General features: G+C 36.4%; 1 protein-coding gene across 6 annotated transcripts in view; it reads left to right on the forward strand.

Annotated features, from left to right (window-relative positions):
* Positions 1-12,759, forward strand: part of HMCN1 (hemicentin 1) — a 454,750-nt gene that overhangs the window by 395,630 nt on the left and 46,361 nt on the right. For all 6 annotated transcript variants that reach the window (XM_015447093.4, XM_015447120.4, XM_005540243.5 and 3 more), the window contains 5 exons: positions 39-229; positions 1,856-1,937; positions 5,605-5,874; positions 6,439-6,609; positions 6,743-6,913. In XM_015447093.4, the coding sequence (XP_015302579.3) occupies positions 39-229; positions 1,856-1,937; positions 5,605-5,874; positions 6,439-6,609; positions 6,743-6,913 (885 nt within the window). The remainder of the gene's footprint in view (positions 1-38; positions 230-1,855; positions 1,938-5,604; positions 5,875-6,438; positions 6,610-6,742; positions 6,914-12,759) is intronic.

The raw sequence follows: 12,759 nt of genomic DNA on the forward strand, positions 1-12,759 counted from the left end.
TTACTTTTACGTTGTACCTGTCTTATGTTATTTTCCAGAACCTCCAGTCTTCAAAGGTGATTATCCTTCTAACTGGATTGAACCACTTGGTGGGAATGCAATACTGAATTGTGAGGTGAAAGGAGACCCCACCCCAACCATCCAGTGGAATAGAAAGGGAGTGGATATTGAAATTAGCCACAGAATCCGGAAACTGGGCAATGGTTCCCTGGCCATCTATGGCACTGTTGTAAGTCACACTGGAATGATTGATGCACCTTTAAACCCCCACAGCCAATACCCCTCTGTAAGTGCCATAGATAGGAAAAATTTCTCTTACATTCCTATTTAAATCATAAAATCTGAATCAAATAACTTCTTTTAAAAAACTGAAACAAGGATTGAAATAGATATTTTAGCCCTTTCAAATAAGTGCAGTGGGATAATTTGGCTGCCTTGTTCCTTATCATTGACTTACTAATTAACATTTGGAGATAACTTCCTCAGATCTGTTTTAGGACAAGGAAATTGAAGAATTACAAACACAGTTACATATAGAGTAGTATGTAATTTCATAGTAAGCTGATAACTATGTTAGGCTTTTCCAAAGTTCAGTAATTCAGAAAATGAGTGGTGCTTTTGGTTATTATTCTAATTTTGGGGTCATTACCCCAAAGTGAAATATTTTATCCCAAAATGTCTAAACTAGAATACACATGAATTTGTTAAATCACATTTGGTGAGACCACTTATGTGCTGTCATTGTTTAAGTAATTGAAAAAATTAAAATACACTATCTAATTACCCAATCCAGTGGACCAGTCTCAGTCTTTTAGTCTCATTGATTTTACTTCAACATTAGATGTCATTTGTTGATTGTTCCTTCTATTATGAATTTCTACCTTATGTGCCATAATACTAATACGGCTCAGCCTTCTTCATTACCACTTTTCCCCTTTTCCTCTATTACTATTTCTGAAGTCCTTGGTACTTCTAATACCAATGTTAACACTAATTTTTTTTCATCATGCAATTTAAGATTCCTAAAACTGTAGTATCACCAATGCTGAAACTCTTCCAAGTTCCATTTCCAGCTGTTGACTAGGAACTTCTGTTTGGATAATACACTGAAACCTCAAATTAAACATCTAAACCAACATTTATTTTTCCTTCTCCCAATCTACTACCTGCAAATCAGCTCCCCTTTATTGACTTACTGTTTGTTAAGGAGACTTGAATTCTTCCATTCACAAGACCTTCAGCAAAATCTGTGCCTCTAGTCACCAAATTGAAATTTATTTAGTGCAATCCTACATAAATTTACACACAGACACATACATATGTATATATAATGTGACCTACAGTCTGTGATTTATTATAAGTAAATTAGTTTTTCACTTTCTCTCCTAAACTTCAAACTCCCTGGACAGAGGTCCAGCTGAATGTAGTTTTAATAATCCCCATTAGAAAGGACTCAATATTTATTAATTTGTCCTGATTATTTTAATGCTTTTTAAGATATCTGTAAGTATAGTATTAGTATTTTTCTTTATTAAAATAATTCCAGATAGATGATCAGAAAATAATGTAATTTTTGCTTTGGTTTCTTACCAGTTAGTATTCCTGGAGATCAATGATAGGCTATTTTGAGAAAGTTTAGGCTTGGAATTTGTTTTCTCCCCTCGCCCTCCTCTTTCTCTTCCTCTTCCTCCCTCCTTTAAATCTATTTAAGAGGTTAGACATATGTAGGTTTTCTTATTTCCATTAAAATTCCTTCTCAAAAATGAAATTTCAAATAAACTAGCATGTGGTGAAAAAAGTGATTGCCCTGCTCTGTAGGCTCATATTTTTGTAAAAATGCTGCTTGTTTCCATAGAATGAAGATGCCGGTGACTATACATGTGTAGCTACCAATGAAGCTGGGGTGGTGGAACGCAGTATGAGTCTGACTCTGCAAAGTAAGTTGCTTAATGAAACTAATTAAACACTTGATTTAGAAAATATTACCTAATAAAGAGTGTTTATTTTCTTCAACTCTATAGCAAGTTCATTAGTGGTAGCTCTCAGAGTGTGCCTGATTTAGTTTGCTGCTGCTGATGGAGCAGTTGTCATCAAATATAGAACTGATAACACAGAGATATTTTTCTGTATTTTATCTAACATATGTAGTATAAGATTGCAATTGATTGGTGGCAGAGCTTTATTACAACGCATTCAATGGGGTGCCCCTTCTTACAATTCACCACAGTTATTCCAACATGCTTAAAAAGATTGCCATTTATGGCATTTTAAGATATTTATTAAAAATAAAGACTAATGTAAAGGAGCTCAAAAGTGCTCCAGCTTGATGGCTGTACTCTAACTGTAACTAAACGTTCTGGGTGAGATCCTCATGCTCATCAGGAAGCCCTTTAGTAAGAGTCATTGGAAAACAGAGTATCCATAATTGAATAAACATAGAATACTCCAATGGCCCACTGGAGAGTTTACAGAATCACTTAAGGGGCTGACCCTAAGACAATGTCATTGGGTTGAGAATTTAAGCAAGTCAAGTCATTTTGTGACTAGGCTCAGTATTTAACAGGATGAGTTTACATTTTCTTTATCACTATTGAGAGATGCTCTAGATTAGTTAGCTGTTTGCCAAACTAAATAATTCTGTAAGACATTGAATAGATGATAGTATCTAATACAATGTTTCACTAAAGAACATGTCTATCAAATGATAACATGGGATGTCATTAGGAAAAAATAGGGTTCTATGTTCAAACAATTCTGAGAAAAAATGAATTAAACAGAGTTCTTTTATTTATTAAATATATAAAGAACAGTTACTATGTGCTCAGCCCTCCTTAGGCATACCAAATTTCTTTACTGCAAATTTTCTAGAAATGTTAATATGTTGATGTGAATTATGGCCCAACAAGGGGAGAATATAATATGCCACATTTTCCAATAAAAAGTGAATGTAGGTAGGACACTACACAATAGCACTGACCCAGTTTAAGAAAAGCTACATGAAAGCAGCTCATCTGCACATACTGACAATAAATTCATTTTAGTAAGTGAGGCATATTAGTCAAAAATATAATTTGATTCAAATTAGGATTAAAGTACCAGAAGCTATATTATTATTTAAAGTGTTTGTAATTATTATGTGAATGATGGAATTAATTCAATCGAAGTATGTACATGTGGAATTTTATTGTATTAATTTATAGCTTTATATGCAATTGGGAATGTTCAATATGGTATCTAAATTAAGGTTCTGAGTTTATTTGATACTTTGGCCATTTTGATATGAGCAGACAAGCTTATTTAGTCACGTTGTCACTTAGTGTGGAGAGATAAACCTGAGGTATTTACTTTATGCAGCAACAGTTTATTGAATACATAATGTAATCTGGAAACTAGGAGAGAAATAAAGGCACTGGCCCTGAAAGTTTCTGGAGGTTAATAAAAACATCAGTTAGAAGGCATTGTGTAGGGTGATGAGCATAAGTCAGAATAATGCTTTATATGACACTTGCTAAGAGAGTCAAACCTCACGTGAAGTACTTTTTTAAAAGACAACATGTCACTGATACCTTTGCAGAAAAAACTAACATGTTAATATCACAACAAAACACATTTTTATTCTATTTTTGTCTTATTTGTATTCTATTTATTCTAGATGCACTTCTCAGTCTAAAATATGCAGCCACCACCTTGAATTATCAGATATTATCACTCACTGAACAAATCATTCCACCTTTCAGTTCAATGTCACTAAAACACCGCTCTCATCCCACCATGATCCTTCTCAAGAATGTATATGCTGCCCCCTTTGCTTTCTTATTTAAATGAAAACCTTTCTTATTTTAAGATTTGAACCAATGTTTAAAACCCTGTATGCTGTTACTCTTCAGGGTGAACCATCCTTTCTATTCGTTCATTGTCTTGAAAAAGAAAAAGAGCTAAATCCATCTCCATGTTGTGTCTTTCTCTCCAAGTGTTCTCCCCTCTCCTCTCTGTTCAAATAACCTTACTTATTTTTGAAAATCCAGTTCAAGTCTCTTCTTCCCAATGAAGTCTGTCATATTCTATCTTTCTTGGGACTGTAGACCAATATAGACAAACATTCTGCCAGCAGTTGCATGCAGTTCCTTTTACAATCTTTCCAAGGGCTTTACTGGAACCACTGTCATTCACTGTAGACACTGTTAACATCTCCCTTCTTCCTTTTTGGTTACCAGAATACCATTTTTCTCCTGATTTTCTTCCTACCTCAGTGATTGGTTCTGAGTATCATTTATAAGCTTGCTTCTGTCCATCTCTTAAATAATGCTGTTGCAATTGTTTCTGTCTTTGGCGCTCTTCTCATTTTAGACTCTCTTCTGAAACAATCTTATTCACTATGAAAGACTCACACATATATATTTCTTGCTCATCTTTATTCTGAGCTCTAGATATGAATATCCCTGTTACGTAGACATCTCTATATGAATGTCTTACAGATACCTCAAGCTCAATAGTCCTAAGTGGATGCAAATTATCATTCCTTACTCCCTATCCACAAATCTGTTCTTCTGGTGTATGCTATTGCATTGCCCAAATATACCATATTCTCCAAATCAAAACCCTGTAGTCATCAGTTCTTCCCTTTAACCCATACCAGTCTGTAACAAAGTTCTATCATTTCTACTTTCTTACTAATTATTGGATATGTCTTCCTTTTCCTCTCTATTTCCAGTGGCATGCTTTTGTTTGATATATTGTTACTGTTGTTTATGCTCCCATGTTAGTACACATTAATTCTATAGGTATGCTATAGCACAAGTCTATCTTATCAGTGGTCCTATGAGCTCCTTGAGACTAGAAATAATATCTTTTCTCTATATACTCTTAGCACCCAGCACAATGCTGGCAAATAGCAGGCTTTCAGTACATGTTTACTGAATAAATGAATGATGGCCAGTGATAAAAGAATGAGTTAATTAGCCAGGCATAGTGGCGGGCACTTGTAGTCCCAGCTACTCGGGAGGCTGAGGCAGGAGAATTGCTTGAACCCTGGAGGCAGAGGTTGCAGGGAGTCAAGATCATGCCACTGCACTCCAGCCTAGGTGACAAAGGGAGACTCTGGCTAAAAAAAAAAAAAAAAAAAAAAAAAAAAGAGTTAATGACTCTTTACCTCAAAAATGATCAAAAGAAAAAAGTGAATATTCACCATATAAAACACAGACAAAAATAACAATAGTAACTAAGAGTACTGTATGCAAAAGTTGTAGTCACATCCTCTTGTTGAGTCTAACAGGAATCCTCTGAAGTAGGCACCATTTTTAAGGACACGGGGCTGAGAGAGGCAGTAAGGAGCAGACACAGAATTTGAATCCGGGAAACGTGACTCTAGAGCCCATGCTCTAGGCTAATCTGCTCAGGAATTTTAAATTTTTGACATTTACTAAATAAAAAAGAATTATGAAAATTGTATCAACAGCAATTATAATCTACAATCTTAGTTGGGAAGCAAGAGTGTTTTATAAACAAATCAACCACTTTTTTTCAAAATAATGTTACTGTATAATACATGATAAAAAATGTTATAACTCCACAAAAACTGAGGCACTATGTGCTTTTTTTCCGTAGGTCCTCCTATTATCACTCTTGAGCCAGTGGAAACTGTTATTAATGCTGGTGGCAAAGTCATATTGAATTGTCAGGCAACTGGAGAGCCTCAACCAACCATTACATGGTCCCGTCAAGGGCACTCTATTTCCTGGGATGACCGGGTTAACATGTTGTCCAACAACTCGTTGTATATTGCTGATGCTCAGAAAGACGATACCTCTGAATTTGAATGTGTTGCTCGAAACTTAATGGGTTCTGTCCTTGTCAGAGTGCCAGTCATAGTCCAGGGTGAGTGTGATCAGAGGAATATTCATAGTAAACAGTACCTGGGGTGACTCAAATCATGGAAATTATTAAGCACTTTAGTCCAAGTTGCCTGTCACCTTAAGATACTTTTAGGTATTGGGGAGAGGAAAAAATCATCAAAATTTACAAATTGAAGGGCCTAAACCAATACATATTTTAGAGCTTCAAAATGTCAAGGTTTTAATTTAAAATCCCAAACTAAATTTCTGATTCACAACTAAGTCAAATCTATTCTCAGAAATCAATGTATATGTTTTCGCTTTAAAGAATGACTTATGTCCAAAAGGTAAGCAGTTTGTAAACTCGTTGGTCTCTAACTCTTCCAGCAGCCATGTGCAAGTGAGTGAGGATGAGATCTGAGAAGAAACTCTAGCTAACAGAAGTTCTTCTCTGTTGGATTTTAATTTTACCTTAAAGGAGAGATTTCATAAGCTATTTCTCAACAACTATATATTTAGCTCTGTAATCAGCGCATATCTTAAATGAAATCTCCTTTACAATATTTTATTTGCAAAGCTAAGACAAAGGACAATGTTTTACTTGCAGTTCATGGTGGATTTTCCCAGTGGTCTGCATGGAGAGCCTGCAGTGTCACCTGTGGAAAAGGCATCCAAAAGAGGAGTCGTCTGTGCAACCAGCCCCTTCCAGCCAATGGTGGGAAGCCCTGCCAAGGTTCAGATTTGGAAACGCGAAACTGTCAAAATAAGCCGTGTCCAGGTACACCTCCTTATTTAACTGATAGGCATGTGTTTAATAGACCTTCATTTCTGTTTTCTACCTATGGATTACCCCAGTGTGAGTACTCCCGATTGAAATATACCTGATGGTGTAATGGTTCACCTTTGTATAGTGGATGGTAGCTGGTCGGAATGGAGTCCCTGGGAAGAATGCACAAGGAGCTGTGGACATGGCAACCGAACCAGGACCAGGACTTGCAATAATCCATCAGCTCAGCATGGTGGGCGGCCATGTGAAGGGAATGCTGTGGAAATAATTATGTGCAACATCAGGCCTTGCCCAGGTGAGAACCCACCAATAATACTAGGATAAACAAAACTTTTCTATCTTAACTCCTAGGAAAAAATTACATTTGCCTTTTCTTCTTCATTGTAAAAAGATGTTATGGCCTGTACCCTTGAGAATATGTTCATTCACTATATTCTTAGCTCTCTTTTATGGAGAAACTTGTAAAAGTATGGCATTCATTGATGTTAAGCAAAATACCTGCTTTAATTGAACATGAAGAAAAGGTCCAAACTGGAGTGTATTTCTCACTCATGTAAAGAAAACATAAGTATTGACAAGGTCATAAAGTAACATCTAATCCAGCCATCCATTTTGAGGTGAGGAAAATGAACCCTAGAGAGGTTAAAGACTTGCCCAGAAACACACAACTGGTGAGGGGTAAATGCTAATCGCTGTCATTCACTAAATACTTACCATACAATAGGAACCATGCTAAGTGCTTTATATTGTTAATATTGCATATTATTATTGATTTTGTGTCTTAGCACTCTTTCCAAGTAAAGTGACAAATCAAACTTAAGTCTAAGTAGAAAACTTTTCAGGTGTAATTGAATCCAAGGATTTGGAGAGTGCTTTTACTAGAATGTCCATCTCTTATCTCTGCTTTCCTCTCTTTGGCTTTATTCGCTATTAAACTCTTTCCATGTGGTGGAAACAATGACTGCTGGCAGCTACTGGCTCACAGGGGCCTTATAATATAAGTGAGGCCTCAGAGAAAAAGAGTTCCCTTGTCTCTCAGAATTCCTATCAGTCTCTGGGAAGGAACCCTGTTTGCTTTTGTTCAGGTCACATGCTTACACCTGAACTCAAGTGAGTCCAGGGTATTCTAATAGCCAGCTTGGGTGAACTGTCTACCTAGTGTAAAGTGGGGCAGAGAAAGAAATCATGCAAAGTAGAGGAGCTGTTCATTTATTTATTCATTCATCCAACAAATATTTATTGAGTGCTTACTTTGTCATCAAGACACTGTTCTAGTTGCTAGAGTTAAAATAATAAACAGTATCTTTCCAGTTTTGATCAGCATACCCAAAAAACTCAGAGACTTGAAATGATGGAGTACAACTTGGAGAGAGATCTTAGCTGGAATGTCAGAAAGAGAAAGAGTGACAAACCAAAATGGGACAGGTATTCACTACATTGGGTATTGCATCCTATTGTGCAGATGAGGAAAGATTTAGAAAATAATGTTCAGTGATTCACTAAGGATAGATAGCTAATAAAAAGCGAATCAAAGTTTTGAACTCAGGTTGATCTAATTACCAAGCTTATTTAAATTGTAGGTATCTGGATTTGCAATTCGGAACTTTGATTACATTACAAAAACGAAGTACTGTCCTGAAATCTTAAAATAAATGAGAAGCCATTTACTTTAGTCTTAAAGAATTTAAAAGCTGGTTGTAATAACATTATGTTCTAAACTTAAAAGAGCAGGAAATACTTGATTGAGCAATTTTGTGTAATTTGTCATCTTTAATAACTATATAATAACTAAATGATATTTGTAAATATCCTAAAATAAAAATCAGTCTTTTCATGTTGAGTAACACTTCGCTTACTACTGTCTGTTTGCTTAGTTGCTGTTGTTTTGTTCACTCTTTTATTGGCTTGTATTTTTTTAAAAGGCTTTCTCTAGTTATTTCCCCTAGCCCCTAAACCAATTGAATTTAGCTATTTTTTGAGCACAGTGTCGGTGGTGTCCTAGAGCCATTCAATGAAAGCATGTATTTCTTCCCGATAAGAGCATGTATGAAAATTTACTGATGCCATATTGGTAGGTAAGTATCAGCTGTAGTAGGAGTATCTATACCACAAAAATTAGCAATGCTACAAGTTTTCCTCCTCACCCCTAGAGAGCTGGTTGTTAAACATTTCTCAGCTCACCACTGCAAAATGGGCGCCAGCCTAAGATAGCCTTTCTCATCCAGGAGGTACGTGAAAATATCAGGGGCAGAAGATACTTGCTTTTGGTACAATTCATTTCTAACAATGTTGAATTTACAAAAGAGTTGCAAGAAGAGTACAGATAATTTCTATATAACACTATCTAGGTGAAATTTTGTGTATTTCCTGAAACAAGGACATTCTCTTTCATGAACATAGTACAGTGATCAAAATTGGGAAATTTAACATTGATACTACTGTTACCTCATTTCATTATCTAATGTTGTTATGTAATCCATAGGCCATATTCAAATTTTGCCAGTTGTCCCAGTAATATCATTTATAACTCTTTTATCCCCCATTCCAAGATCCGATGCAGGATCACACTTGTACTTATTTGTTGTGTCCCGTTAGTCTCTTTTAATTGGAAAATTTTCTCAGTCTTTTTCTTTCATGAACTTGATATATTTTTTTTAAATTATACTTTAAGTTCTAGGGTACATGTGCACAATGTGCAGCTTTGTTACATATGTATACATGGGCCATGTTGTTGTGCTGCACCCATTAACTCGTCATTTACATTAGGTATATCTCCTAATGCTATCTCTCCCCCTTCCCCACAATAGGACCCGGTGTGTGATGTTCCCCTTCCTGTCTCCAAGTGATCTCATTGTTCAATTCCCACCTATGAGTGAGAACATGCAGTATTTGGTTTTCTGTTCTTGAGATAGTTTGCTGAGAATAATGGTTTCCAGCTGCATCCATGTCCCTACAAAAGACACAAACTCATCCTTTTTTATGGCTGCATAGTATTCCATGGTGTGTATATGCCACATTTTCTTAATCCAGTCTGTCACTGATGGACATTTGGGTTGATTCCAAGTCTTTGCTATTGTGAATAGTGCCGCAATAAACATACATGTGCATGTGTCCTTATAGCAGCATGACTTACAATCCTTTGGGTATATCCCTAGTAATGGGATGGCTGGGTCAAATGGTATTTCTAGTTCTAGATCCTTGAGGAATCGCCACACTGTTTTCCACAATGACTGAACTAGTTTACAGTCCCACCAATAGTGTAAAATTGTTCCTATTTCTCCACATCTTCTCCAGCACCTGTTGTTTCCTGATTTTTTTAATGATCACCATTCTAACTGGTGTGAGATAGTATCTCATTGTGGTTTTGATTTGCATTTCTCTCATGGCAAGTGATGAGCATTTTTTCATGTGTCTGTTGACTGTATAAATGTCTTCTTTTGAGAAGTGTTTGTTCATATCCTTTGCTCACTTTTTGATGGGGTTGTTTTTTCTTGTAAATTTGATTGAGTTCTTTGTAGGTTCTGGACATTAGCCCTTTGTCAGATGAGTAGATTGCAAAAATTTTCTCCCATTCTGTAGGTTGCCTGTTCACTCTGATGGTAGTTTCTTTTGCTGTGCAGGAGCTCTTTAGTTTAATTAGATCCCATTTGTCAATTTTGGCTTTTATTGCCGTTGCTTTAGGTGTTGTCGACATGAAGTCCTTGCCCATGCCTATGTCCTGAATGGTATTACCTAGGTTTTCTTCTAGGGTTTTTATGGTTTTAGGTCTAACATTTAAGTCTCTAATCCATCTTGAATTAATTTTCGTATAAGGAGTAAGGAAAGGATCTAGTTTCAGCTTTCTACTTATGGCTAGCCAATTTTCCCAGCACCATTTATTGAATAGGGAATCCTTTCCCCATTTCTTGTTTTTGTCAGGTTTGTCAAAGATCAGATGGCTATAGATGTGTGGTATTATTTCTGAGGACTCTGTTCTGTTCCATTGGTCTACATCTCTGTTTTGGTACCAGTACCATGTTATTTTGGTTACTGTAGCCTTGTAGTATAGTTTGAAGTCAGGTAGTGTGATGCCTCCAGCTTTGTTCTTTTGGCTTAGGATTGTCTTGGCAATGCAGGGTCTTTTTTGGTTCCATATGAACTTTAAAGCAGTTTTTTCCAATTCTGTGAAGAAACTCATTGGTAGCTTGATGGGGATGGCATTGAATCTATAAATTACCTTGGGCAGTATGGCCATTTTCACAGTATTGATTCTTCCTATCCATGAGCATGAAATGTTCTTCCAATTGTTTGTGTCCTCTTTTATTTCACTGAGCAGTGGATTGTAGTTCTCCTTGAAGAGGTCCTTTACATCCCTTGTAAGTTGGATTCCTATGTATTTTATTCTCTTTGAAGCTATTGTGAATGGGAGTTCATTCATGATTTGGCTCTCTGTCTGTTACTGATGTATAAGAATGCTTGTGATATTTGCACATTGATTTTGTATCCTGAGACTTTGCTGAAGTTGCTTATTAGCTTAAGGAGATTTTGGGCTGAGACAATGGGGTTTTCTAAATATACAATCATGTCATCCACAAACAGGGACAATTTGACTTTTTCTTTTCCTAACTGAATACTCTTTATTTCTTTCTCTTGTCTGATTGCCCTAGCCAGAACTTCCAACACTATGTTGAATAGGAGTGGTGAGAGAGGGCATCCCTGTCTTGTGCCAGTTTTCAAAGGGAATGCTTCCAGCTTTTGCCCATTCAGTATGATATTGGCTGTGGTTTTGTCATAAATAGCTCTTATTATTTTGAGATACGTTCCATCAATACCAAATTTATTGAGTTATTATCATGAAAGGCTGTTGAATTTTGTCAACGGCCTTTTTTGCATCTATTGAGATAATCATGTGATTTTTGTCTTTGGTTCTATTTATATGCTGGATTACATTTATTGATTTGCATATGTTGAACCAGCCTTGCATCCCAGGGATGAAGCCCACTTGATCATGGTGGATAAGCTTTTTGATGTGCTGCTAGATGCGGTTTGCCAGTATTTTATTGAGGATTTTTGCATCGATGTTCATCAGGGATATTGGTCTAAAATTCTTTTTGTTGTATCTCTGTCAGGCTTTGGTATCAGGATGATGTTGGCCTCATAAAATGAGTTAGGGAGGATTCCCTCTTTTTCTATTGATTGGAATAGTTTCAGAAGGAATGGTACCAACTCCTCCTTGTACCTCTGGTAGAATTTGGCTGTGAATCTGTCTGGTCCTGAAGTTTTTTTGGTTGGTAGGCTTTTAATTATTTCCTCAATTTCAGAGCCTGCTATTGGTCTATTCAGGGATTCAACTTCTTCCTGGTTTAGTCTTGGGAGAGTGTAAGTGTCCGGGAAATTGTCCATTTCTTCTAGGTTTTCTAGTTTATTTGCATAGAGGTGTTTATAGTATTCTCTGATGGTAGTTTGTATTTCTGTGGGGTCAGTGGTGATATCCCCTTTATCATTTTTTATTGCATCTATTTGATTCTTCTCTCTTTTCTTTATTAGTCTTGCTAGTGGTCTATCAATTTTGTTGATCTTTTCAAAAACCAGCTCCTGGATTCATGGATTTTTTTGAAGGGTTTTTTTGTGTCTCTATCTCCTTCAGTTCTGCTCTGATCTTAGTTATTTCTTGCCTTCTGCTAGCTTTTGAATGTGTTTGCTCTTGCTTCTCTAGTTCTTTTAATCGTGATGCTAGGGTGTCAATTTTAGATCTTTCCTGCTTTCTCTTGTGGGCATTTAGTGCTATAAATTTCCCTCTACACACTGCTTTAAATATGTCCCAGAGATTCTGGTGTGTTGTATCTTTGTTCTCATTGGTTTCAAAGAACATCTTTATTTCTGCCTTCATTTCGTTAGGTACCCAGTAGTCATTCAGGGGCAGTTTTGATTGAGTTTCTTAGTCCTGAGTTCTAGTTTGATAGCACTGTGGTCTGAGAGACAGTTGGTTATAATTTCTGTTCTTGTACATTTGCTGAGGAGTGCTTTACTTCTAACTATGTGGTCAGTTTTGGAATAGGTGCAATGTGGTGCTGAGAAGAATGTATATTCTGTTCATTTGGGGTGGAGAGTTCTGTAGATGTCTATTAGGTCTGCTTGGTACAGAGTTGAGTTCAATTCCTG

This window comes from Macaca fascicularis, chromosome 1 (genome assembly GCF_037993035.2).
Source record: "Macaca fascicularis isolate 582-1 chromosome 1, T2T-MFA8v1.1".
NCBI lineage: Eukaryota > Metazoa > Chordata > Mammalia > Primates > Cercopithecidae > Macaca > Macaca fascicularis.